Source organism: Callithrix jacchus, chromosome 18 (assembly GCF_049354715.1).
Source record: "Callithrix jacchus isolate 240 chromosome 18, calJac240_pri, whole genome shotgun sequence".
NCBI lineage: Eukaryota > Metazoa > Chordata > Mammalia > Primates > Cebidae > Callithrix > Callithrix jacchus.
Window position 1 is genome coordinate 13,920,821 of NC_133519.1, and position 23,578 is coordinate 13,944,398.

Consider the following 23,578-nt stretch of genomic DNA (forward strand, 5'->3'; position numbering starts at 1 on the left):
AACCATCCAGGTGGGCAGAACTTAATGAAGACTAGAAACCCCTGAGACTCAGCAGCTGCCCCAGGGGCACCCACAAATCAAAAGAGAAGGAGGCTGGGAGGGGCTGAGGGATACAGGATGACCTCCCTGCCTGAAACACAGAAGCAGCTCCAGAGATTTTGGTAGATAATGTGGGTTTCATTACAGTGTGGTCTATTCAAAAAGTTTAAAAGAAAGAAAGAGTGAGAGAGAGAGAAAGAAAAAGAAAAGAGAAAAATGGAAGGCAGGGAGGGTGGGAGGCAGGAAGGAAGGAAGGAAAAGAAAAGAAACAGGCATGCAAGGAAAGAAAGAAGGAAGGAAGGAGGGGAGAGAGGGAGGGATGAAGGAAGGAAGGAAGAAGGGGAGGAAGGAAGGAGGAGAGGGAGAAAAGAGAGGAGTGGGGAACAAATGAACTTACACAATGATGAGAAGATCCAGGGGGACTTACACCACCAATATTTTCCATTAACAGGAACACGCTAACTAGTTATTAGAGAGACACGCACTACTATAAAATCATATTCTGTTTTCATGATGTACAATTCCTTCTTCCTTTTCTGAAACTTATTCTGCCTCTGGCCTACTGTTTCCAGAGACACTGAGTCCTCCCTTTGGACAAATTCTGGCACCCACAGGAATGAGATGGGACAGTGGACCCCAGAACACCAGGCCATGACCTTCCCTGCTACTCCTTGTCCACTCCAGAAGCTGCCCGGCTGCAGGTGAGGGTCTCAGCCCCTGGGTCTGACATCATCCCTTTGCCTTGCTTACTGGGCTTCTCTCCTTGCACTGGCTCCCACTCCCCCAGGACCTGGCAGGTGACCACCTGAGAAGGACACAAACAGGCCACGCCGCTTTCTTTCTTTCCCTCTTGATGCCTGCAGTGGTGAATTCCATGGGGTGGTGACCTGATATTTACTCATTATGGTGCCCCTAGCCCAGGCAGGGCCTGGCACCTAATAGCCACCCTGTGAATGCTCAGTGAAAGAAGGTGTCCACTACAAGGTCCTGAGGAACCAAGAATTCCACTGTGGCCCATTAGTTTTAAGTCCTACACGATTCTAGGATGGGAGCTGTGAAAGGCCTTCAAAAGTGGCCACTCTCTGAACCATTATACTGGCAGCTGAGCCATGTTTTCCTATCCTGGACACATCTAGAGGGCACCGCCTAAATCCACACACATCTCCCCACCCAGGATGGTGCAGGGGCCTTAACCTGGGAAATGTGGGTGGACGGGAGAACCATGAAAGCCGAAGAGGAGACACCAGGTGAAAGGGAACAGCAAGGTGGAAACAGAGAGACAAATGGGGATGGAGACTGGGGGTGAGAGGGGAAGAGAGAGGAGAGGAACGCAGATCCAGCCACTGAGGAAAAGGCCTGAAGAGAACACTATCCTCTCCTGAAGTCAAATAACTTCCACCTGATCACGCGCTGCAGGTCGTGCTGGCACACGCTGGTCATGCTGCAATGTTTAGGGTCCATGGCATCTTCCCTTTGCATTTGAGTCATAATAGAGAGAGGACTCTCTGACCTCATGATTTTTACCTGTTGGATCTGGCAGCTCTTCATGTCAGCCCACACCGTGTGAGGCTGCTCTTGGTGCCGCGAATGGGGAAGATTCTACATCAGTGCCTCGGAGAGTCCACTGCAAGTCCTGGACAGCGGGAGTCGGTGGTGCTCCAGCATGGAGGCCGAGAGCACACAGCACTGAAGCTCCAGACACCCTCAGGAGGACAGTAAAGGACAACGTGCCGGTGAGAGCCTGGGTCAGCAGGAACCTTCGCCTGGGTCTGGACATGCTTTGCCTTCATATTGGCTATGACATAATAGACAGAAATCAAGGTTAACATTGAGATTCAGCACTTGGGCAACTTGAAGGATGGAACCGCCACTTATTGAGACTGGGAAGAGGGAGAAAGGAGCAGATTGAAAGGGGGCGGGAACTAGAATGAGTTGGTTTCTGTCATATGTAATCAACCGTCCTAACCAGCCTGGGCAACATAGTAAGACCCAGTCTCTGAAAATAGAAAAATAAATAATTAATTAGCCAAGCATGGTGTCGCATACTTGTAGTCTCAGCTACTCTGGAGGCTGAGGCAGGAGGATTCCTTGAGCCTTGAGTTAGAGGTTACAGTGAGCTATGATGGCACCACCACACTCCACCCTGGGGGGCAGGAAAAAAGAGTCCTGACTGATTACTTGAGTAGCCAGAGAAAGTGCTTACTTTTCACAAAGTACTATTTGAGGCAGATCTCAGTGAACATGAATCAATTCTCTCTGTTAGGAGGAGATGTGGGTATAGTTAGTTAATGCTGATTGAACTATCTTTGGAGTCTCATCTACTGGTGAGATTTTGGGGCTTTTGTTACTGCAGCATAAACTAGCAAAGCTCAGTGAGACAGCAGACAGAATATCCATGTATAAATAGACCAGATAGACCAGTAGATGAGCTCCAAAGATAGTTCAATCAGCATTAACTAGCCACACCCACACTCTCCTCCTAACAGAAAGAATGGATTCCTGTTCACTGAGATCTGCCTCAAAAAAGTACTTTGTGAAAAGTAAGCACTTTCTCTGGCTACTCAAGCAATCAGTCAGGACTCTTTTTTCCTGCCCCCCAGGGTACAGTGTGGTGGTGCCATCATAGCTCACTGTAACCTCTAACTCAAGGCTCAAGGAATCCCCCTGCCTCAGCCTCCAGAGACTATAAGTGTGCACCACCATGCTCAGCTGATTTTTCATTTTCAGAGATAGGGTCTTACTGTGTTGCCCAGGCTGGTCAGGACGGTTGACTGCATATGACAGAAACCAACCAACTCTAGATCTACACATAAAAGGGTTTACTTTCATTGACATTTTCTTTTATGGCAGGTTGACTGCGGCTCTGCTCTATACAAGCTATTTTATTTGTTAGATGGTGAAAGCTGTGATACGCGGAGAATTGAATGTGGTATCAGTATGTTCATTCATTCATTTAACAAATATTTAATCAATATCTGTTTCATACCAGACGAGGTCAAGTATTGAGAATACAGTAAGGAATCAGAGACAAGTTCTCTAATGTCCAAGAGCTTATATTGAAAATGACATTAAAAACATACAAAATAATCATAACAATAATGAATACTATATTCGTAAATAATAGATTTTAGTAAATATTTGTAATTAGAAAAATTTTTTAATTATTAATACTAATATGGCCAGGTGTGATGGCTCATGTCAGTAATCCCAATGTTTTGGGATGCCAAGATGGGAGGATTATTTGAGCCCAGGATTTTGAAACCAGTCTGGGAACCACAGGAAGACCCTGTGTACAAAAAATTAAAAATTAGCCAGACATGGTGGTGCATGCCTGTAGCTCCAGCTACTAAGAAGGCTGAGGTGGGAGGCTGCTTGAGCCTGAGAGGTCAAAGCTGCAGTGAGCCGTGATCAGACCACTGCACCACTGCACTCCAGCCTGGGCGACAGAGCCAGACCCTGTCTCAAGAAAAACAAACAAACAAACAATTTAACAGATGTAGTCCCGAAACTATTGTGTAGAATACTATTGTCTACATCACATCACATCACATCACGTCAGCCCTTTACTTTACATGGCTTAACACGTTAAGTTAAGCCACATAAAGTTAGGTATGATCCATAAAGGTTTCCTAGTAATTAAGTATACCTAAGAACAATTAAGTAGAAAAGAGTTACTGCCTTCACAGAAAGATTGGAAACATTTTAAAAAGGCAAATAAATATGAGTCAAAACTGCAGCTCTGTGAGGCCCAAATAACGTCCAATTCAAGTCACAATGATCATCTAGCCATCATTCTGAACACCATAAAATTCATTTAATACATTTTGCCTGAACGCCCCACAGATCTGACTTACCAACACTTGTATGTAGCCAAGAAATTGACAATCATTTATAAATTACCATCTATGACTCCATCTGCTCTACCCACTTTAAAAATAAAATTATGTATTTATTATTTATTATATGTTGTAGAGACAGGATCTCACTATGTTGCCCAGGTTGGTCCAGAAACAGACCCAAATTAATTTCATAAATCAAATGACCATAGGCATTCAATTTATAAAAAGAAGTGCACACAGTACAGAAGGACAAGGATGGTCTTTTCAATACATGGTCCTGGATCAAGCAGTCACATCCATGCAGTAAAAAGTGAACATGGCTGGGGGGTGTGGCTCACACCTGTAATCCCAGCACTCTGGGAGGCTGAAGCAGGTAGACTACTTGAGCCGAAGAGTTTGAGACCAACCTGGGAAAATGCTGAATCCCCATCTCTACACAAAATACAGAAGTTAGCCAGGAATGGTGGCACACACTTATAGTCGCAGCTATTCAAAAGGCTGAGAGGTGGGAGGATTGCTTGAGCCAGGAGGCGAAGGTTGCGGTCAGCTGAGATTATGCCGCTGCACTCCAGCCTGGGCAATAGAGTGAGACCTTATCTAGAAAAAAGATAATGCATGAACTAAAATAAAATTGCTATAAGGTTAACACAGAAAAATACTTTCATTTTCTTAGGTTAGGCACTGATTTCTTAAAGGACACAAAAAGCAGTAACCACATAGGAAAAGATTGATAAAGTATAATTTCTCTAAAATTCAGAAACATGCCAGGTGGTGGCTCATGCCCGTAATCCCAACGCTTTGGGAGGCTGAGGCAGGTGTATCACTTGATCTCAGGAATTCCAGACCAGCCTGTGCAACGTGGCAAAACCCCATCTCTACTAAAAATATGAAAAAGAGCTGAGCATAATGATGCTCCCCTGTAGGTCCCAGCTACTTGGGGGCTCAGGCAGGAGGATCACCTGAGCCTTGGGAGGTGGAGGTTGCACTGAGCTGTGATTGTGCCACTGCACTCCAGCCTGGACAACAAAGTGAGATCCTGTCTCAAAAAGAAAAAAAAATTAGAGAATCTCCGTTAATGTAAAAACAACATTAAAAGAATGAAAAGGCAAGCTACAGTTTGAAAAAAGAGAAATGCAATACATATATATCCTAGAAAGGACACATATCCAGAATAAAGTGTTACAAATCAACAGAAAAACAAGCATATCAATGAAAACAGGATACAAAGATTGAACAGGCACTTCACAAAAGAGGACATATAACTGACAATAAAAAATACTCAATCTCAATACGAGGAAAATGGAAAATGAACCACACTGATATATTACTGCACCTCTACTAGAATGGCAAAATAATTTTTAACTGACGAGCATAAGCAAAGATGTGGGATAACCAGAATATTCCCTGCTAAATGGTACAACCACTTGGGGAAAATGTTCAACAATATCTAATACTAAAGTTTCATCATTCATATGTCTCTAAAATAAAAAATGCCACTCCTACATATATACCCCAGACCTCAGTCTAGTAATGTTCCATTTCTTGGTCGGTGGTAGTTCACTTAGTAAAATTCATTACCTGTACTTTTTTTTTTTCTTTTCCGAGACAGGCTCTTACTCTGCCATCCAGGCTGGAGCGCACTGGCATGATCACGGATCACTGCAATCTCAACCTCCCAGGCTCTGGTGATCCTCCCACCTCAGCCTCCCCAGTAGCTATGACTACAGGCACACACCACCACACACAGCTAATTTTTGTATTTTTAGTAGAGATGGGGTTTTGCCAAGTTGCCCAGGCTGGTCTGGAACTCCTGGGCTCAAGTGATCTGCCCACTTTGGCCTCCCAAAGTGCTGGGATTACAGGTGTGATCTGCTGCACTCGCACCACCTGCACATTTAAAATTGTCTCTCAGGTCCCAAGAGGGAACGGATTTCCGGCCTTAAGGTGCGGCGCAGGGTCAATGTTCTCCAGAGGATTTAGGAGGATGTGCCCCCGAGGCTTCTTCGTCCCTCCACCCCCTGGGATACCACAGTAGGACCCGCCGCCAGTTCTTCCCCAGCGCCCGAGAGGAGGGCGGCGGGCTGCAGCGGCAGGCGAGGAATGGAGCCTGGAAACAGGCCCTGGCGGGTCCGGCGCACCCGCCAGCTCGCGCAGCGAAACTTGGGGCAGCCCGAGAGCCGCGCCGCGCCCCAGCTGTTCGCCGGCGGTCCGGGACTCACCGCCCGCCCGGCCTGACTCCGCGCACTCACCTCGGAAACGCTGGGCGGACTTCGCAGGAAACCTTAACTTCCAGCGAAACGGCAGCCGCGCCCCGCATCTGGGTCCGGCTCTCGGCCCCGCTGGTCCACCGTCCGGCGTTTCCAAAAGCATCGGGCTCACTCAAGTTCGGGCCACCTCGGGACCCTTACTTCCCCGTCCCGGCACCGCCGCTGTCTCGACCGCCACCCAGCCCACTCCCAGCCAGCCGGCTACTCCGGGTCGCCCCGCCGACAGCCCCAGGCGCAGGCGCTGCGGAGCCTTAAAGGGACCCGCCCCCTCAACCGCAAAACCCGGTTAGGGGCTGCGAGGGGGGTGGACGGAGTGCAGCGGGACCGGGAAATCCCTGTCTCCCCTCCGCCTCACTTTCAAAGCACCCGCCCTGGATCCTGCAACTCGCTGATTTCCCCCCACCACTTGAACCGCCCCTGCCAGGCTTAAGAGGCGGGAGACACAACCTCTGGGGGGCTGAGCGATCCCGGTCCCGCTATTAGGGCCTCACGCTGCCGCACCGCCCTGAGTCTGACTTCCAGGCCCGGGCACGCGGTGTCAATTTGGTATATAACAGGTGTTTCTTCCATATTTTGAGGGCAATATTATTTTAAAAATAAAAGAACTAATTAGACGAAAGCAAATTAGACCAGGGAGTAACATGTGAAAACGTTCTCTTTTCAGGAAGTGTCCAAAACAATTCTCCAGAACATGTGATGAGGTAAAAGTTGCCACAATAATACCAATATCCAGGTAATAACAGGCAAAGAAAATCAATATTTGAGCTATGTATATGGACATAGGTATAGATACAGAAGTAGACTATATAGATATAGATATGTAATCGACCTCGTTCTATTATTACAGTATCATATATCTCAAGGTGCGTGACCTTCCCTCAGTTACACTGCCTCACTTCTCTAGGGTTTCTCTATGGTTCTAATCTTCATTGGAATCCAAAAATGATGTTTCCACACCATCCCCCACTCCAGAAATAATGACCCCTGACCACTAATAAAGTCTCATCCAGGGCTCTGCACTGTGTTCAGGATCAAGGTCAGTGCCCACTGACTGACATTCTAGGCGCTGTGCCTAAGACCCTGTACAATTCCTCTAATTATGTCTGCTAAGCAGGACCGTCCATTAGCTGTACTTTGAAGATGTCTCCTCCTACTTTCCCTCTGTGTTTTATTTCTGTATATATATGTTTTTCTTTCTGAGACACTGCGGTTCAAATCTCACTTGCTCAATTCTCCCTTTTTTTGACATACTTCATGAATCAAGTTTTAATGAAACTTTTGACAGCACAATTTGTGACTTATATTGTGTAGTCCCCATCAGCTACTAGTACAAAGTCATGGCCACATGGATGGTTAAGACTTTTTAAATCCTGACAGCAGCATTGGTGGAAGTTCATAGGAGGTATGAATGGTAAACCTTAGAAAAGAAGTTGGAGGCCGGCACAGTGGCTCACGCCTGTAATCCCAGCACTTTGGGAGGCCAAGGTGGGTGGATCACGAGGTCAAGAGATCGAGACCATCCTGGTCAGCAAGGTGAAACCCCATCTCTACTAAAAATACAAAAATTAGCTGGGCATGGTGGTGCGTGCCTGTAGTCCCAGCTACTCAGGAGGCTGAGGCAGGAGAATTGCTTGAACCCAGAAAGCGGAGGTTGCGGTGAGCTGAGATCGCGCCATTGCACTCCAGCCTGGGTAACAAGAGTAAAACTCCATCTCAAAAAAAAAAAAAAAAGAAGTTGGAAACACTTTCTGTTAAGTCTTAAATGTAATACTTAAGAAGCACATGCATTTTTTTCTATGTGGAGTTGCTGTTTTTGCAGAAGCAAGTTAAGAAATATAGGGAGTGTGTTCTGGAACAAAGTGTAGATAATTTAGTGAAGATAGAAAAGGAAGAAAGCAACAAGATTTGATGGAAGGTCAATAGAAAAACACTTTTTATATGTAAATGTGCCTAGAACTAAACTTATTGCAGAAGTAGACAGTGGGAAAACTGTATTTTCAAAACATATTCATGGGTTTTGTTCTCTTTTTCATGTATACCCATGCATATGTGTGCATGTTTCTGTGTGCACCAGAAAATGTGCAAAAGTATGTGTACTTGCATGTGATGTGCATACGTGTGCACACACAAATATGTGAGGGAGGAAGGATGTTGGGTGAGGCTAGGATCAGTCTCTCCATCCTTCTCTCCCTCTAGGGCTATACTCACAGAGGGAGAGAAGCGTGGCGAGACTGGTTAGGCCCTTGAAGGGGACCAGAGACAAAGAAGCTGTGATTCTAAGAGACAGTTCAGATTTGGTCAGAAGCAATGCTGCTTCGGGCTAGTTGACATAGGACAGACGGTGTTGGGAGCAGTGATCCCTTCCCACTTCTGCCCCCATTAACCCCAGTTCACTCCAGAGCGCCCCACTGTCCCCTAGGTTCCAAGGCCACCACCAGCAGAGGACAGAATGAAGAGAAGAACAGCCACTCAAGGGGAATAGGGTTCTCATAGAACAAGACACTGAGCAGATTCCTTGTTTTATTGTTTTAATCAGCAGATGCACACTGCAAGAAGACATGACATGGAGTGGGCTAGAAGCTTACACAGAGGGTGGGAGGGTGGCCACAAATGTGAGGTCCAAGGCCAGTGGATGGAGATCCAGAAGAGGATCCGAGTTTCTGGACTTCAGGGAGAAGATACGCTCTTGGTAAGTTCAGAGCATTCCCTGGGACCTGTGAGCCTCTCAGGTAGGCCTAGGAGGAGAAGGGGGATGTCCTAGAACAGGATTCCACTCTTCTAGGCTCAGGGTCCACTTCAGCAGCAGCCTCCAGAGTGCTGGCCGCTGCCCCCTCCACAGCAGCTGGAGCCCCCTCCACAGCAGCTGGAGCCCCCTGAGGGCTGGCTGCAGCAGTCAGAGCTCTGAGGTCTGTGACAGTGGGACCTGCGGTACCTGTGGTGGCCCAGGCAGCAGCCACCTCCCCCAGAACTGCAGCAGCCCCCAGAGCTGGAGCCACAGCAGCCCCCAGAGCTGACACTGCAGCAGGAAGACACTGGAGGGCACTTAGGGGGACACTTTGAGGGGCATTTAGGGGCAGGGCACTTGGGAGGACACTTGGGGATGCACTTGGGAGGGGGCTGGCACTGCTGCTGGCTCTGCTGGCAGGATATCTCAGCAGTGGGTGCTCAGGAGCTGAAGGAGAGTCAAATAACAAGTCAGACCCAAGCAGAGGCCACCGCTGTTTATTCTTGTCCTTTCCAACATTGCTTCTGTTTCCTTAGCTTGATAAACTGTTAACTGTAGTGGTAGATCATTAATCACTAAAAATTGTGTTATTTCTTTATTTCTTGTGGTTTGGCAGGTGTTCTCACACCATCTTTTGAGTCCCACGGTTTCATCTTAAGTCAAGAATTACTGTATCTTTTACGAAGAAGGAAACTGAGGCAATACGCCATGTGAAAAGCCATGTCAAGATTAAACATTTAGTAAGTTAAAGAGAGCAACTTTCCTCATTGTGTCAAACAAAGCCCTGAAGCTGTTCAGTATGGAAACCTGGTGATATAAATATTTCCTTGAAAAAAGGTCATGCCTTCCTAGATGACTTAATCTTGCAAAAACCTGCGCATGTAGAATTGCAAACGGCTTTGGAGACAGGCTGGTCTCACAGGCTCCCTTTGTTAAGGAAGATGCTGAAGAACAGTATTTTTGGTGCATAGAGGGGATTTGAACTCAGGAACCCTGGCTCTAGGCTGGTGCGCTGCCATATTCAGCACACAAAGGCCTCACAGTAACATCTCGCTCGGCACAGTGATCCTCAACTTGCTATGTCTAACTACTTAAAGAGATTCTCAATTCAAATTTGAATCTAGAGATAAGTGGGTTTCCAAAAGCCCTAAAAGATGCTGTAATTATCTCTACTCCACTGATTGAGAACTGCTATCTCTAGCTGAAACTTAAAAGGATTGTCACAGTTTTGCTCTGAAAAGTAAGTGTCCTGCAAACCAGCAGTTTCACTCCTAGGAATCCGTGCCATAGAAATAAAAGCATCAGCCCTTAAGGATTTGTTATAAAGATGTTTACTCAGCAATATACTTGTAGTGGAAAAAAAAGTTGGTATAGGAAAGGCCCATTACTAGGGAAATAGGAAATGATCAGATCAATTGTGGTGCTTCCATACTTTGGAATAATATATAGCCATTAAAAAGAACGATTTACATCTATCTCTACCAGTTGACTTGAAGAAATGTTCATGATAAACAAAGAAGAAATAAAATGCAGAAAGTATGCATCATAATTCCATTTTTATAATGCAATTACATTATATAAAAATATCTCTTAGGCTGGGCGAGGTGGCTCATATATGTAATCCCAGCACTTTGAGAGGCCGAGGTGGGTAGACCACCTGAGGTCAGGAGTTCAAGACCAGCCTGGCCAACATGGCGACACCCTGTCTCTAAAACAACATAAAAATTAGCCTGGTGTGGTGTCAGGTACCTTAATCCCAGCTACTGGGGTCGGGGGGGATGAGACAGGAGAATCATTTGAACCCAGGAGGCAGAGGCTCCTGTGAGCTGAGATTGCACCACTGCACTCCAGCCTGGGTGACAGAGAGAGACCTTGTCTCAAAAGAAAAAAAATCTGTTATATGTGAAACTAATTTTATGTATAATGACATGATCATGAAGAAAGCTATGAAAGAATGCATTATAATCTATTAAAGTTGGTTTTTTGAGTGTAGGGAAATATAAGAGTCCATTTCAGTGAATTTCTCAATGCTCCAGTAAAAGCCCTACCTGACCTCCCAAGATTCTTCACATACCTTGAGAATTAAGATATATAATCATTTGTGTAGTTAATTGCATGATCCAAAGGAATGATATGATTTCTGTTATCTCCAGAAGGGAGATCAAATGCTCATCACCTGTAAGTCCCTAGGTTGAGCCAGTGCTCAGAGTACTATCTCCCTAGGGATTTACATTTCAAAGGGGCCCTGTGTGGTGGCTCAGGCCTATAATCCCAGCATTTTGGAAGGTTGAGAGGGCGGATCGCCTGACGCAAGGAGTTCGAGAGCAGCCTGCCCAACATGGTAAAACTCCGTCTCTATCAAAAATACAAAAATTAGCCAGGCATGGTGGCAGGTGCCTGTAATCTCAGCTACTCAGGAGGCTGAGGCAGGAGAATCACTTGAATCCAGGAGGCAGAGGTTGCAGTGAGCTGAGATCGTGCCACTGCTCTCCAGCCTAGGCAACAGAGCAAGACTCTGTCTCAAAGAGAAAATAGAAACGATGCCTCTAAAAAGTAACACTGCCTTCAAAAGGAAGGAAACCCTGTCACATGCTACGATATAGATGAGCCTTGAGGAGAAAAAACAAATACTGTATGATTCCACTTATATGAGGTATCTAACGCAGCCACATTCATAGAGACAGAAAGTGCAATGGTGGTGGCCAGGGGCTGGAGAGAGGGGGATATCGGTGCTATTGTTTCATGAGTGCAGAGTTTCAGTTCCTCACGATGAAGAGTTCTGGAGACCCTGGATCACAACACTGTGAATGTGCTCAACACCACGGAACTGTACACTTAGAGATGGGTAAGATGGTACGTTTCATGGGATGCATCTTTTACTGCAATAAAAAATAAAAATACAAAAACAAATTTTTTAAAGACCACCAAAAAATCACCATGTAGTATATGATCCTATATGTGGAATATCACATATCTAAAAAGAGAGGCATAAAAGGATATAATCAACCAATGGTTATTTCATGGAGATAGGACTTCAGGTGATTTATTTTTATTTACATTGCACATGTTTTTCAAATTCTTTACCATCACTATGTTTATTGATATAATCAGAGAGGGAAAGTATTTTCATAGAGAAAAATAAATAGACGAATATAAGCATCAGGCCTGGCACAGTGGCTCACACCTGTAACCCCGGCACTTTGGGAGGCAGAGGCAGGCAGATTGTTTGAGGCTAGGAGTTTGAGACCAGCCTAGGTAACACAGTGAAACTTAGTCTCTACAAAAATATTTTAAAATTAACCGAGTGAGGCTGGACATGGTGGTTCACACTTGTAATCCCAGCACTTTGGGAGGCCGAGGCAGGCAGATCACCTGAGCTCAGGAGTTTGAGACCAGCCTGACCAACATGGAGAAACCTCGTCTCTACAAAAATACAAAATAAGCCAGGTGGGGTGATGCATGTCTGTAATCCCAGTTACTTGGGAGGCTGAGGCAGGAGAATCTCTTGAACCCTGGAGATGGAGGTTGTGGTGAGCCAAGATTGCACCATTGCACTCCAGCCAGATGGAGATGGAAACTCCATCTCAAAAAAAAAAATAACTGGGTGTGGCAGCATGCACATGTAGTCCCAGCTACCCAGGAAGCTGAGGGAAGAGGATCGTTTGACCCAGGAGTTTGAAGCTGCAGTGACCCATGAGAGCATCACTGGGCAACAGAGCAAGACCCCGTCTCAAAGAAAAAAAAAAAAAGCATCAGTAGACAAGTTGGAAGGAAGTCACTGGCCTACAGGATAATGTCCAAAGCCATTTACCTCCTCCTTCACCCTGAGCTGCATGTCCAGCCAGAAAACGTACATACACCTCCCCTTCTCCCTGCCAGGCTGGACTGTTCTCCCCATCATCCCGAAATCCACAGCTAGACGCGCGTGCTCTCCTGGTCAACATCCAGCCAGCCTCTGAGTGGCTGTGATTCTCACTGAATTAAGATACCAAATATTTTTCCCTTTGGGATTCTAGCACTGATGCTAGATGGAGGAAGGAGAAGCCATATTATTACTGATTTTTTTAAAAGCATCAAAAACTTTGTTTTATCCTTTTAATAAATTTTTGGAGCTGTCTCACCCTTATGAGCAGCCCTCCCTGAACTCTCTCAGGGTGCAAAAAAAAAAAAAAAAAAGGTTAAAATGAAATTTAAAAAAATTTTTTGGATGTATGAACCCCCAAAATTTGAGACAGGTCTCAGTCAATTTAGAAAGTTTATTTTGCCAAGGCTGAGGACACAGCCTCAGGCGGTCCTGACGACGTTCGCCCAAGTGGTCAGAGCACAGCTTGGTTTCATACATTTTAGGGAGCCTCGAGACAGCTATCAGCATATTTTAAATGAACATTGGTAGGCCGGGCGCGGTGGCTCAAGCCTGTAATCCCAGCACTTTGGGAGGCCGAGACGGGTGGATCACGAGGTCTAGAGATTGAGAACATCCTGGTCAACATGGTGAAACCCCGTCTCTACTAAAAATACAAGAAATTAGCTGGGCATGGTGGCGTGTGCCTGTAATCCCAGCTACTCGGGAGGCTGAGGCAGGAGAATTGCCTGAACCCAGGAGGCGGAGGTTGCGGTGAGCCGAGATCGCGCCATTGCACTCCAGCCTGGATAACAAGAGCGAAACTCCGTCTCAAAAAAAATAAATAAATAAATAAATAAAATAAAATGAACATTGATTCGGTCCGAAAATGTGGGACAACTTGAAACGAGAAGGGGTCTTCTCTCCAGGTCACAAGGTAGGTGAGAGACAAATGCTTGCATTCTTTTGAGTTTCTGATTAGCCTTTCCCAAGGAGGCAATCAGATACGCATTTATCTCTGTGAACAGAGGGATGACTTTGAGTAGAATGGGAGGCGGGCTTGCCCTAAGCAGTTCCCAGCTTGAATTTGCCTTTTAGCTTAGCGATGGGGGTGGGGGGCAAGATATTTTCCTTTCACAGAAGAAACCATACATACACTAGGTAAAAGTGACTGTCCAAGCCAAAAGAGTCTAGGAGGAGGTCCCAGAGCGCTGGCCGCAACGCATCCCCTTCACTCTCTTAACTAAGTAACATCCCTGGGCCTGTTAATCTATATGCTGCCTTTGTACAAATGAGAAAAAGGTGTCTCATCCTCTAGGCAGAGGTGGCCAGGCACCCAAGGTGGCGGCTTAGAAAGCTCAGCACAGGCTGAATTTCAGCCCCCACTGACTCCCCTAGCAGGCGCTTTTTGGGCAGGACACAGATTGAAGGGCTGTTCTCTGCAGCTCTGCCTAGGGTAACTCCAGGGAACACAGCCTCCACACTATGGAATAGACCGCCTCTAACATCTCACTCCGCCCAGCTCTGGTGTATCTGACTTCAATTCTACAGCCTCACTCCTGTACGAAGAGTTGGGCTGTGTGTTTCTGTGAGATGCCTTTTTGCAGCTATTAAATCCATTACCAAGTATCTTCTTTATATTTTTTTTAATTTTTTATTTTTTTAAAGACGGGGTTTCACCATGTTGGTCAGGCTGGTCTCGAACTCCTGACCTGGTGATCCACCCGCCTCGGCTTCCCAAAGTGCTGGAGTTACAGGCACGAGCCACCATGCTGGCCCCAAGTATCTTAAGTAAACAGAAATGAATCCTTCTGAATCGCTGTGGGCAGGGAGTTCCCTCAGGGCAGAGCGTGGATCTCATCCATGACAGCAGAGACTGGCACACAGCAGGCACTCTCTGAGTCCACATTTATGGAATAAAACAATAAATAATGACAGGATAGGTATCTCGGCCAACCAGAAACATCTCAAAATGCTACATAAAATATGAAAACCTTTTTAAAGTGCGTCAGCGAAACAATCTGGTAAGAAATATTCAGAGGCCAAATCTAAATAAAAACAGAAATCTAGAAAAATTAGAATAACTTTGAAGCTGGGTTTTGCCTTGAGGGCATTTGCCAATCTTGGTAAATTGGACTCTTATTGTCATAGCCTCCCAGGGTGATAAAACAAAAGACAAAACCCAAGATCTCTAGGCAGGAAGTTTACTGATATCCCTTCACCCCTGCATAAAGTCCAGACTTTAAAAGCCACACCTAGGCCAGGCTGGTGGCTTAAATCTGTAATCCCAGCAGTATGGAAGGCCAAGGCAGGTGGATCACCTGAAGTCTGGAGTTCAAGATCAGCCTGGCCAACATGGTGAACCCCATCTCCAGTAAAAATACAAAAACTAGCCAAGCATGGTGGTGGGCGCCTGTAGTCCCAGCTACTGGGGAGGCTGAGGCAGGAGAATTGCTTGAACCCGGGAGGTGGAGGTTCACATCATTGCACTCCATCTTGGGTGACAGAGTGAAACTCAGTCTCAAAACTATCATATAACATGTCCAGAGCATTATTAGAGAACCCAGTCACTACGTATTACGACAAACATTTCAGAAGACAGAACAATTCTAAATTTTTTTGTATCTATTAGTGTAGCCTCAAAATATATAAAGCAAATATTGACAGAATTACTAAAATTAATTTATAAAATCACAGTCTTAGTGGGATATTTCAACGTGCTTCTTTCAGTAATTGAGAGATCAAGCGACCAAAAAACCTCAATAAGACAAAAAGAACGTGTAACTACAGAATACGCTTTCTTTTTTAATATTCTGAAGCACCCACACAACCTTTATGGAAATTGACCACACGCTAGAGCAAAACAGAGAAGTCCAAACATAGCTCGTAAAACTATACAACAAATCCCCTGCTATCGAAACACAATGTAATTAAAATCAATAACAAAAGGATAACTAGCAAAAAAGGTAAATGTGTGAAAGGTTAAAAATATTCCTCTAGGAAATACTCAGGGGAAGACAGGAAATCATAATGAAAATTTGAAAACATAAACTTTCATCTATCAATAAAGATAAGAAAAGGAAACCTAAAAATGTGGAAAAATTGGCCAGGCACATTGGCTCACGTCTGTAATCCCAGCACTTTGGGAGGCCAAGGCAGATGGATCACCTGAGGTCAGGAGTTCAAGACCAGCCTGACCAACATGGCAAAACCCCATCTCTACTAAAAATACAAAAATTAGCCAGGCACAGTGGTGCATGCCTGTAGTCTCAGCTGCTTGAGAGGCTGAGACAGAAGAATAGCTGGAACCCAGGAGGCAGAGGTTGCAGTGAGCCGGGATCATGCTTCTGCACGCTAGCCTGGGTGACAAGAGTGAGACTCCATCTCAAAAAATACATAGAGATTTAGATAGATATATTTTAGTAACTCCAGCTGCTTACATATTATGCACATTTATAAGACAATATAAAACTCGTTAGGTAGCTAAAATAGTACTTAGATGAAAAGTGTATAGCCTTAAAGTTATATATTAAGAAAGACGAAAGTCTGAAAATAAATGAATCAGGCCAGGCGTGGTGGCTCACCCCTGTAATCCCAGCTGAGGATTTGGGAGGCTGAGGCGGGAGGATCACTTGAGGTCAGGAGTTTGAGACCAGCCTGACCAACATGTCAAAACCCAATCTCTACTAAAAATACAAAAATTAGCTGGGTGTGGTGGCACATGCCTGTAACCCAGCGTCTCAGGAGGCTGAGGCAGGAGAATTGCTTGAACCCAGGAGGTGGAGATTACAGTGAGCCGAGATTGTGCCACTGCACTCCAGCCTGAGGACAGAGTGAGATTCTGTCTCAAATAAAATTTAAAAAAAAAAAAACAAGAAAGAGAGAGAGCTATCAGCCTAGCCTAAGCAATATGGCAAAACCTCATCTCTATTTAAAGAAAGAAGAAAAGGAAGAAAGGGAGGGAGGGAGGGAAAAAGAGAGAAAGAAAGAAGAAAACAAAGAAAGACAGGAAGGAAGGAAGGAAGTAGGGAGGGAGGGAGGGAGGGAAGGAAGGAAGGAAGGAAAGAAGGAAGAAAGGAGGGAAGGAAGGAGGGAGGGAGGGAAGGAAGGAAGGAGGAAAGGAAGGATGGAAGGAAGGAGGGAAGGAAGGAGGGAGGGAAGGAAGGAAGGAAGAAAGGAAGGAGGGAAGGAAGGAGGAAAGGAAGGATGGAAGGAAGGAGGGAAGGAAGGAAGGAGAGAAGGAAGGACGGAAGGAAGGAGGGAAGGAAGGAAGGAGAGAAGGAAGGACGGAAGGAAGGAGGGAAGGAAGGAAGACAGTTTTCTTTATTCTTAGTTTTCTGAGCCCCCACCCCAGCACAGCACAGCAGCTCTGCAGAGATGTGATCAGACTGCTTACTCATATGGATCTCCAGTCATCCCCACAGTGTTATCTGGCCAACAGGTTTCAAACCTCCCTGGATGGAGCTCACAGAGGAAGGGATGAGCCACCATTTATGCTGTTTGGCTGCAAAGGCCACTCTTGCCTTTGGGCTCTGGGGAGTCTGAGGCAACTGGGGGCTGGAGCAGACCCCTAGCATGCCACAGCTGCTCTACAAGAACGTAGTCACACTGCTCTTTTAAGCAAGGTCCCTGATCCTATTCCTCCTTGCTAGGCAGGACCTCCCAACCAGGGTCCGCAGCTACCCCTGCCATTGCTTTCCAGCAGGCAGCAGTTCCAAACCTCCTTCCACCCACCCAGGTCATGGTGCACCAGGGGTCGAAGGATCTGTCAGAGGTGTGGAGACCTAAAAGGGGACCAGGGGACAGCAAAAAGAGAAAACAGATAAGCTATAATTCCGCTTTTCTCCACGACCCAGGACTCATAACCCTCCTGCACAAATAACTCACATTCTTCCTGTGCCCAACCGATGCAGGATTTTGCTCCTTAGTTCAGCTAAATCCAGGTTCTTTTGTCACAACTAGGAAACATTAGGCAGGTGGACACACTGAAGGATGAGGAGGGTGAAATTTATTGAGCAAAAGGAAAGCTCTCAGCAAAGAGATGTGTCCTGCAAACAGGTTTCCACCTCACAATGGAATACCAGGGCTCCCACACACTGGTGTGGGCCAGGCTCCTCCTTGCATAAGGTGTGTATTCCTGGGGGCTCCACCCTATCTTTCAGTGTCCCTCGATTTATTTCCCTTCCTGTGCCTGTGTTAAGGGATGGAATTTTTCACTGTGCACATGTTTAGGCAAGCCCCCCTAACACAACTACCTGGGCGGGTTGGAAGTTCTCCAAAGACCCTTTCCTATCTGCCCAGGCATTGGGCTGTCTCCTGCCTCTATCACAACTCTCACCAGACCCTCGGCTGATGGGAACTTGGAAGTGAGCTCACTGCAACCTAGCACTCTCGGCACAGCACGAAGCCCTTTCCGGTACACAGCGAAGAACCATCCTGTAAAATCCCCAGCAAGTCCTTGTTTCCTTGCAGTCAGCGCCTCCCTTGCTGACTCTGCCCCTTGCTCTTTGGCAACACATTCACACTTCCGCTAATAAATCTGCCTTTCTTTACCTACAACCATCTTGGTAAATTATTTCACCGTCCACGCAGTACCAACCCCAGCGAGCTGCTGCTCACCTGTGATATTTCAGTTGCCCATAGGGGGCACTCTCTCCTTATGGGAACTCTCTCCCGTCTCTCTTTCCCAAACCAGGACCCTCGGAGGACAGCGTCTAAGCATGAAAGTAACTGCAGGTCTCCGGCTGGAGCTACACTCCGGTGGGACTAAACAGCGTCCATGTGGAAGCATCTTATGGCCACCACCCATTTGGGTGAGAGCCTAAGTTTATGTCATCTTTTCCTAACAGTCCCCCAGCAGCCGGCTTCTAGTATCCCTCTGGCAATTGAGGGTAACTAGCTGGGGCCACTCTCCAGAAATGTCTGAAGGCCAGAGGGTGAACGGGGCTGGCCACCCTGCCCAGAGGGGAAGAAGAGTCTCTCCTATGTTTTCCGGCTGGAAGTCCCTAATCCCTGTGCGTGATGCAACTGGCCGTGGAAGCTCGTTCACAGCAAATTCACACAGGTTTTGGGTGACTCAGACCCGCTCTTTCTCACTCTAAATTCTCCTGTGGAGTCGGCCAGGCACCCTGTCCTAGATGTTGCTAAATCGGTGATCTCAGACAGCCTCGGAACAATGAGTCTCCCCTCCCCCCACCTCTCCTGGGCTAGCTCAGGCGCAGCTCTCCCTACACCTGTTTTCCTTGTACCCGGAGAGGCCTGATGCTGGATGGCCAGTGCAGGTACAAGGAAGCAGCCAAGTGGCCTTTTCTAACAGGTGGGACACCCCTTTAGAAAGTGCACCCCCATTCCCTTGGCAGACACAGTGGAACCCTTTTTCATCTTGGCAGGACACCCCGAGAGAAAGTGTGGTTCATGCCCCCAAAGGGTGCCCCCCCAAGTGGCATGTCTCCCAGGCCCATCATGGGACAAACCCCGTCTATTCCTTCAGACTCACCTCTAGGCTGCATCCTAAAGTACTGGGGCAAATTTAACCCCCAAACTCTCAAAAAAGAAACATCTGGGTTTTCATGTGTAATACAGCATGGCCAGTATGCAGGAAACCCTCAAATTAGCCTCAGTCTTTTATAATTGAGAGCAGAATAAGGATAACAGGGCTAAAAACATAAAGAAAATGCAGAGACAAGAGGCAGACCCCACCGCTGGCTGCTTCACAAGCCCTCGGCCTCCTCCGGGTTTCCCTAAAAGCACTTGTCTAAGTAACTGCCATCAGTGCAGAAGGCCAGGCCGATAAAGGACAAACTGCCCCAATAAAATAAATGGGAGAAAGTCCTGTATGGCTTGGCCCCTCTGCCAGGTGAAATCCTCTCACTTGCAGCATGATACAGAAATACAAAAATTAAATGTTCTCACTCAAATATGGGAGCTACAAAAGTAAATCTCGTAAAGGCAGAGACTAGGATGCTGATTACCACAGGCTGAGAAGGGTAGAGGAGAGGGGAGGACGAAGAGAAGCTGGTTAATGGGTACAAAAATACAGTTAAATAGAAGGAATAAGTTCCAGCGTTCCATAACACAGCGAGGCAACTTTAGTTAACAAGAACTTATATTTCAAAACAGCTAGAAAAGAAGATACGGCATGTTCCCGACACAAGGAAATGGTAAATGTTTGAGGCGATGGATACCCGATTACCCTGATTTGATCATTGCATATTGTATGCTTGTATCAAAATACCACATGTACACCATAAATATGTACAACTATTACACATCAATAAAAATCATGTTGCACATGAAAAAAATAGAAGAGATTAGCTGAGAGTCTAGCGCCTTTTAAATATCTGAATAGGAAACTTTCGCCACCTATTGCCTCTAAGGGTGGCCAGGTATGAGACTTCATCTGCATAATAAGAACCTTGGTCTCCACAATCCTTTATCTTAACCCAGACACTCCTTTCTATTGATTCCAGGTCTTCAGATAATAATTTAATTCCTTCAATCAATTGCCAATCAGAAAATCTCTGAATTTGCCTATGACCTGTAAGTCCTCACTTTGAGATGTCCCATTTTTCCAGATCAAATCAATGTATACCATAATGTGTTGATGTTTGCCTGTAACTTCTGTCACCCGAAAATGTGTAAAATCAAGCTGTAACCCAAGCTCTTTGGTTGCATGGTCTCAGGATCTCCTGAGGCTGTGTCATGGGTCATGGTCCTCACATGTGGCTCAGAATAAATCTCTTCAAATATTTTATAAGCCGGGCAATCGGGAGGTTGAGGTGGGAGGATTCTTTGAGCCCAGGAGTTCAAGACCATTCTGGGCAACATAGTGAGACCTCATATCTTTTTAAAAATAATAATAGCCGGGTGCAGTGGCTCACGCCTATAATCCCAGCACTTTGGGAGACCGAGGCGGGTGGATCACGAGGTCAAGAGATCGAGACCATCCTGGTCAACAAGGTGAAACCCCGTCTCTACTAAAAATCCAAAAAGTAGCTGGGCATGGTGGCGTGTGCCTGTAATCCCAGCTACTCAGGAGGCTGAGGCAGGAGAATTGCTTGAACCCAGGAGGCGGAGGTTGCAGTGAGTCGAGATTGTGCCATTGCACTCCAGTCTGGGTAACAACAGCGAGACTCCGTCTCAAAAAAAAAAAACAAATAAAAATAATAATTTAAAATAAAATATATATACATCTGTGTTACAGAGGATAGAGGATGGCTTTGTCATAAGCAAAAACATGGCATTTGCAACACAGTCAATAAATTGTACAATCAAGTACATACATGGTGAAAATAATAACATGTTATTCAAAGACATTTAAAAAATCAAGGTGGGGCAGGGTGGCTTGCAGCTGCAAGTCCCACACTTTGGGAGGTTGAGGTGGGAAGATCACTTGAGCCCAGGAGTTTGAGACCAGTCTGGGAAACATAGTGAGACCTCACCTTTACAAAAAGATCAAAAACATTAGGCAGGCATGGTGACACACAACTGTAATCCCAGCACCTCGGGAGGCTGAGGTGGGAGGATTGCTTGACCCTGGGAGGTAGAGGTTGCAGTGAGCCAAGATTGCACCACTGCACTCCAGTCTGGGCAACAGAGCTGGATATCTGCTTAATTTTCAATCCTTAAAGAGAGTGAAAAAACAAGCCACAAACTGGATGACATTTGCAACATTAAGAGCAAAAATCTTAACCAGAAACTTCACAGAAAGAGAAACTTAGGGCCGATAAGCATATGAAATGATGCTCAGAATCATCAGTAATCCAGGACAGACAAATTTAAAAAATCAGTTAACATTTCATACTACATTGGCACCCAAAAAAAAAATAGCCCAACAAAAAATAAGCATGTGGAGTAAATGGAACATGAAAAACTGGTATGAGTGAAAATTAGTACAATACCCTTGAAAAACAAGGTGTCATTTTCTAGCAGAACTGAAAGTGTGAGTACGCTATAGACCAGCAATTCCGCTCATAAGTACAAACCTCCAGCAACTCTGGCATGTATCCTGGAAGATATCTTTACAGGAATGGTCACAGAAGCACTGTTTGTAATGGAAAAAAAATAGAAATAACCCAAAATGATAATCAGCAATGGGAAGTATAAATTATGTTATAGTCATAGCAGTAAAAACTAGCAAATCAGAGCAACATGGATAAATCTCAAACATAATGTTGAGGGAAAAACAGCCAATAACAGAAGAGTGCACATGGTATTATTCCATTTACATAAAACTCACAATATTGTAAACCTATATATTGTTTAGAGACTAAAATGCATGTAGTAAAAATTATTTTTTTTTTTTTGAGACAGAGTTTGGCTGTTGTTACCCAGACTGGAGTGCAATGGCATAATCTCGGCTCACCGCAACCTCCGCCTCCTGGGTTCAAGCAATTCTCCTGCCTCAGCCTCCCGAGCAGCTGGGACTACAGGTGCGCACCACCATGCCCAGCTAATTTTTTTGTATTTTTAGTAGAGACGGGGTTTCACCTTGCTGACCAGGATGGTCTCAATCTCTTGACCTCGTGATCCATCCGCCTCGGCCTCCCAAAGTGCTGGGATTATAGGCGTGATGAACAATACTGTTACCAGATAGTAGTTCCACAGAGAGGGAAGAAGGGGATGGGGAAGGCAAGTCAGGGAATTAGAAGGTAACGGTAATGCTCACTTGTTAAACTGGGTGGGTTTTGTGTCATTGTTCTGTGATATAGCTAACTTAAGTTGGAACCTGTATACTGCCATCTTATAAAAGACAAAAATGTTTCCATTCTCCTCAAGGACTGCTAACCTTGGTTTCTGTAAATTGCTAGATCATTTGCAGGATGCAAAGAGAGGTAAAGCTGCATACCTTCTCTTATCTGCCAGAATTGCTGGCCTTTGTTTCCCAGAGTAAGCACCCCCAGATCATTCCATCCTGGCACCAAGCAACTGAAAATCTATGGATCCCACCCTACCCAGACGATGTGTAAATGAATGCTAATCTTAGCATCTGTGAACCCTTAAATAACAATCAGAATGTCAAATAGTCCCCTGGCCCTCGAAAGGTCCGGAACCCCCTCACCCTCCTCTCCGCCCAGAAGGTGATTTGAATCCATTGGCCCTCGGAATTTCTGAAGCCCCTCACCCTCGTCTTAGCCTGGGAGGTGATTGACAGCTTTCATTCCCATCTCCACCCCCACTCCCAAGGTGGTTTTGCGAGTATAAAAAGGTCTTGTCTCTCTTTTTTTCGGGGCCACGGGTTGGAGAGACGTGAGTCCTCCGTGGTCGCTGGCAATAAACCCTGTAATTTGGCACACTTTTGTTCTGGTGTTGACTTTCTGTGCTGAGTTCGATATAACATTCTTGTATCTTAGATGTAGTCTGTAGACAGTTTTATATATTCCCAATATCTAATTAAAACATTTAAGAGAAAAAGATGAGGAAGAAATGGTCAAAGAATGTCATGAGAGAGGCACAAATGAGCTGGCCTAGAATCAGCAGACCTCAGCTCTGCTCGCAGCTGTCTCTTAACTTACAGTCTGACCTGGGTAGAGGCAATGGCTTCCCTGTAGCCCACTCTTCTCACTTGTCTGGTGGGGTTAATAATATATACTACACAGGCTGAGCACAGTGGATCACATGGCTCATACCTTAATCCCAGAACTTTGGGAGGTCCAGTGGGGAGGATCACTTGAGGTCAGGAATTCAAGCCCAGTTTGAACAACACAGCTAGACCTCATCTCTACAAAAAATAGATTAGCTGACATGTTGGTGTGCATCTGTAGTCCTAACTACTCGGGAGGCTGAGGTGAGAGATCACTGGAGCCCAGGAGTTAGAGGCTGTAGTGATCTGTGATAGTATCACTGCACTCCATCCTGGGCAACAGTG

At 45.8% G+C, this 23,578-nt stretch overlaps 2 protein-coding genes across 12 annotated transcripts in view; one reads left to right on the forward strand and one right to left on the reverse strand.

Annotated features, from left to right (window-relative positions):
- LOC128930163 (uncharacterized) overlaps positions 1-6,325 on the reverse strand; it is a 57,093-nt gene extending 50,768 nt beyond the window's left edge. For 10 of the 11 annotated variants that reach the window (XM_078355315.1, XM_078355312.1, XM_078355314.1 and 7 more), the window contains exons 1-2: positions 6,128-6,325; positions 1,564-1,834 (exon numbers count right to left, since the gene is read on the reverse strand). The gene's annotated coding sequence lies outside the window, so the exon portion shown is untranslated. Of the gene's footprint in view, positions 1-1,563; positions 1,835-6,127 lie in introns of those variants that run through there. The other variant, XM_078355316.1, reaches the window with a different exon arrangement.
- On the forward strand, positions 1,627-9,647 carry LOC108589029 (uncharacterized). The gene is made up of 6 exons (XM_078355182.1): positions 1,627-1,754; positions 2,526-2,565; positions 5,914-6,430; positions 6,810-6,846; positions 8,682-8,834; positions 9,487-9,647. Exons 1-6 carry the CDS (start codon positions 1,627-1,629, stop codon positions 9,506-9,508), a joined length of 897 nt encoding a protein of 298 aa, XP_078211308.1. The 3' UTR covers positions 9,509-9,647.
- Positions 9,648-23,578: the final 13,931 nt, after the last annotated feature.

Coding starts and splice junctions, on each gene's coding strand:
- LOC108589029 (XM_078355182.1), top strand. CDS start 1,627: ATGGGGAAGATTCTACATCAGTGCCTCGGAGAGTCCACTGCAAGTCCT. Junction 6,847..8,681: donor TCTCCAGAACATGTGATGAG/GTAAAAGTTGCC, acceptor TGTTTTAATCAG/CAGATGCACACTGCAAGAAG. Junction 8,835..9,486: donor AGGGAGAAGATACGCTCTTG/GTAAGTTCAGAG, acceptor GTGGTTTGGCAG/GTGTTCTCACACCATCTTTT.